Below are 4,007 nucleotides of genomic sequence, written 5' to 3' on the forward strand. Positions count from 1 at the left end.
CCATCATCTGTTCCATAAGATTATCTGATATCTTCAATTCCGTCTTCTTTCAACGCCATTATTGTGGTATGTGATCTGCCATTAATGCAATAATGAGACAAGACAAAAATGAACCTAAATGTCAAAAAGAAAAAGAAAACTCGTACTATCCATGACAAAAAAGCCGTTACTTAAAACATAAAAGCGCAATGTAGACCCAATTTTAATTCACTAGACAAAGAATGCGACCTCTTTTGAGACTAAGCTACGAGTTGACAGAAATGTGATAAAAATTATTTTCAAAAGTCATAACAACAATAAGTTTTCAAATAAAAGGTACTAGATGGATTAACTTCTAGCTAGAACGCCAATTGGACATGTTAGTGAGACTCAGTTATAAGACTACAGAGTAACAAAAGATACAGGACTGAAAAAAAATTTTAATTGCATAATTTTATTGCATAACAAGTCAATACCACAGGCTGTTTAATGTTAAGTCAATTCTTTTGTCAATGAGGTGATCATGAGCCTGAACAAATTTGTTTATGGGGTATTTTACCGTCACATGAGATTGCCTATGAAGTTGTTAATTGCCTGGAGTTTAGTCACGTCCGGCTGTCTTTTCATTGTTGCACTGAGGCTCAATAAGACTTGCACTATTGTTGATAATTGCATTTTGTTTTAAATAGATTTGGTTGTGGTGATGCATTTTATCACCTCACCTGTTCATTAGCATACAATAGTTGCTAAAATTCATTAGATTGTTTGAATTTTGACCACGTATGCATGCCATATACAGCGTTCACATATTTACTATAACGTTATCTGTTCTCTTAATCTGAGCGTGTTCGAATATTGAAACGTCAGAGTTGATATATTGATTAATATCTACTAAAGCGGTATCGCACGTACCATAGCAAACTGATAAATTTAAATAAGCACTTGTATCTTACGTGGGTCTACACTTAAGTTAACTAAGCGCTCTAGCAACTATCGAACAGGAATCCGCAATTGCAGAGTGCTAGAATGGCAACTCTAACGGCTGCGCAATTGGATTTCCTCTGCACACACGTGCTGATGATTCCCAATGCTAAAGAGATGAAGTCCAAGGACCCAGTTGGACTGTTGAATCTATTGGCGGAGAGAATGCACAAGAAGAATCCTTTCACCAACATCTGGGATTCTCTCACCAACATCCTACTAGGAGACAAACGCTTCAAGGTTTCACATCTATCGCTATTCTGTGTCATGTTTTCCGAAACCAATCAATTGATCATTTTATTCCATAGTTTTTCATTTTTTGTCGGGTTTCAAGATATTTGTTGAGTAATTCTTGTTATCGTTTCTGTAATCTCAAGTGTTTTGGTCAACTGCTCTCAAAGGGATCGTTTAGCAATTACATCGGTCCTGTTGGTTATTCTTCGCCGTTTTGACCCACTTTTAACCGCGACCAAATTGACATGATTTTAAGCAAATCTGTTCCAATCAAAAAGCTGAAATGAGCTCTTCGTTCTTGTAGTTTTTTAAACCAAATTTATGGTAAATCGATTGTTTTTAGTCAATGCGAAAATCAAAAAATTGTTGTCTTAAGGTGGCACCCATTCAAATATACGTCGCGCCACTGCAATTGCGTCTCTTCATGGGGCAAGGGGGAACATGTGCGCACCTGTCGTCTATTCTGCTCTGTTTGCTCAAACATTTGGGCTTCTCCAAAAGTTACATGGGCATGGCTCTCACGTGTAACAAGCCTGGCATGGAGATGATTCACTTCATCGTGTTCATCCCAAGTGTGGAACACGAGAATGATCTATGGTGAGGATTATCACATATAAATCAGGTTTAGGAAGGTTACATTTTTTTCCTGAGGCACCATCTGAGCTTCAAATCTAAATATGTAAGTTGAACACACACACACAAACAAAAAACACTGAATTCCGATCCACATCAACGAGTACAATTGATATTAGTCCGACAGTGTAATTATTTAAATGGATTTAATATTTCCATATTATAACAGAAAACTTGAGTTAAATTCAAATTATGTCGCATATCTCAAAATAAAAATTAATTAAGTTTATAAAGTCAACCCAACCAGTAAACAGTAGTTCTAATTCATTTTCCAAATTTAAAGTCACGCCAAGTTGAACAAGTAACCTTCCACAAAAAAGGGTTCCTTTTGTAAGCTGAGGAGAAGAATGCTTGTTTGATTTGTCTTGTTTGATTTTAATTTCGCTGGGTAGTTCATTCCAATCTAGTATCGCTAATCTAACAAACGAGTTTTGCCTTTTGATAGAGAAAAATTTTTGGTCCCAGAACAATTTTTTTGTCCTTATAGACTCATGAAGATTCCAGGTGATTAAAGTACGTCCCAATGTTGGTGAAAAAGCAGGTCGTAACTGTTTTTTTATTTTCCAAAAGTATTGTAATCTTTTTGTTTTTAAAAAGAGTTTTACGGGTAGAATATTCCGACTGCATTTAATATCTTGAACAGATTCAAATTTTTGTCTAAAAAAGGTTGCTCGTAATGACCAGTTAAGCTGTTTCTCAAGAGACATTATTAAATTTTGCTCAATTGCGTGAATGATAACCGCTGAGTAAAAAAACGCGTATAATACCCCGCGTAACGTTTCAAAATGTTTTTTTTTGCTCAAAAAAGTAATTGTTTGTTTACAGCCTTCGTCTACAAACGCTGTGCTTAAGTTTACATAACTAATACATTAATTTAAGATTTGGACTGGGGAGAGCACTGATGTTTCGTTGACGCATTTTGAAATGTCTCATCGCAGAAAGTGAATAATTATATTAACCAAAAAAGCAATTTTTCTGGCTTTGTTTTGTAGCCGATTAAAAACATGGAAAACGCTACAGAAGAAATAATCACATTGACTATCAATTAAACTCTTTAACAAGGTCTTCGCTACCTAGTAAATAGTGTTTTTTTAAATGCTTGCGAAAATTATTTACCTTTTTTGGCATAAATATTATAATTGTTGCAGTCTTTCCCTCCTGAGAATTATGCATAGACTTGTGCATTGAATGATTTGAGTTCCTCCCTCAATGAAGCTCGACTATGATATCTGTATCTTAGGATGATTGATCCAGGAACAAGATTGGCACCCTTATTTCAAGCTGTTCCCTTGCACAAAGTGAAAGCACTCGGCTGTGTTGACATGGGCCGGTCGTCATTCGTTCAATCCAAAATGACCTACTCCGCAAATACGAACTCTTTCACCCGTCACTTCAGAGAGCTCGCATCCAATGAGTATGTGGTGTTTTACAATTTCGATGACGAAGAGTACTCAATTTCCAACCCCAATGACCCAACCATCTTGGATTTGACCTTCATCAGTACAAAAAAGAGAATAATAGAATATATTCGTTGTCGTCAGAAATCCCACCAAGATGTCGATGCTTTTTGGGAGAGAAATCTGATTTTGACCGGCTTCAATAACGACAAAGCTGCTGTGTTTGTGAACAATAAGTTCAAATGGGAGGATGAATCGGGGGTTCTTCAGGAAGTTGTGTTGAAATCAAAAGAGGAGCTGCTTTCAAAACTGTTGGAGAACTACCCCCAGTTAAATTGCCCCGAAATCGATTTTTTTGTTGATAAAATTTGGAGTGCAAAATATGGAGCTAATTTATGAAAAATGTGTTAAATAGTGTTGTGACTATATCAATGGGCAGGACCTAAATAAAAGATGAAAACTTTCAAGGTTTTACGGAGGATCCAAAAGTGATTAAAATGTTAAGCTAATCGAAACGATGTTTAAGGATAATTTTGTTTATTGTCACAGGTTCCAACACTTTCAATCAAAATCCTATTTATTGTACCAATATTTTTTCAAAAATGGAGGATTATATGCGAGGCTGGCTTTTGTTTCCTTCAGTCAAATTTTCACTTTTGGTTTACGCATCGTAGAGAAAAAAGAAAAACACCATTTTGTAGCTCTGAGGATCTAGTTTTAATTTATATAAAAAATTATCACAAATTTGAAAAGGCGGAACTCTTTAAAATTTCGAGGGAAAAA

General features: G+C 35.6%; 1 protein-coding gene across 1 annotated transcript; it reads left to right on the forward strand.

The window, feature by feature from the left end:
- The first annotated feature begins 824 nt into the window (after positions 1–824).
- Positions 825–3,691, forward strand: LOC142347468 (uncharacterized). Its single transcript, XM_075398935.1, has 3 exons — positions 825–1,200; positions 1,571–1,791; positions 3,068–3,691. Exons 1-3 carry the CDS (start codon positions 1,006–1,008, stop codon positions 3,621–3,623), a joined length of 972 nt encoding a protein of 323 aa, XP_075255050.1. The 5' UTR covers positions 825–1,005; the 3' UTR covers positions 3,624–3,691.
- Positions 3,692–4,007: the final 316 nt, after the last annotated feature.

The sequence above is a fragment of the Convolutriloba macropyga genome, chromosome 1 (assembly GCF_964194025.1).
Source record: "Convolutriloba macropyga chromosome 1, txConMacr16.3, whole genome shotgun sequence".
In the NCBI taxonomy this organism is placed as follows: Eukaryota; Metazoa; Xenacoelomorpha; order Acoela; family Convolutidae; genus Convolutriloba; species Convolutriloba macropyga.

Coding starts and splice junctions, on each gene's coding strand:
- LOC142347468 (XM_075398935.1), top strand. CDS start 1,006: ATGGCAACTCTAACGGCTGCGCAATTGGATTTCCTCTGCACACACGTG. Junction 1,201..1,570: donor TAGGAGACAAACGCTTCAAG/GTTTCACATCTA, acceptor TGTTGTCTTAAG/GTGGCACCCATTCAAATATA. Junction 1,792..3,067: donor GAACACGAGAATGATCTATG/GTGAGGATTATC, acceptor TCTGTATCTTAG/GATGATTGATCCAGGAACAA.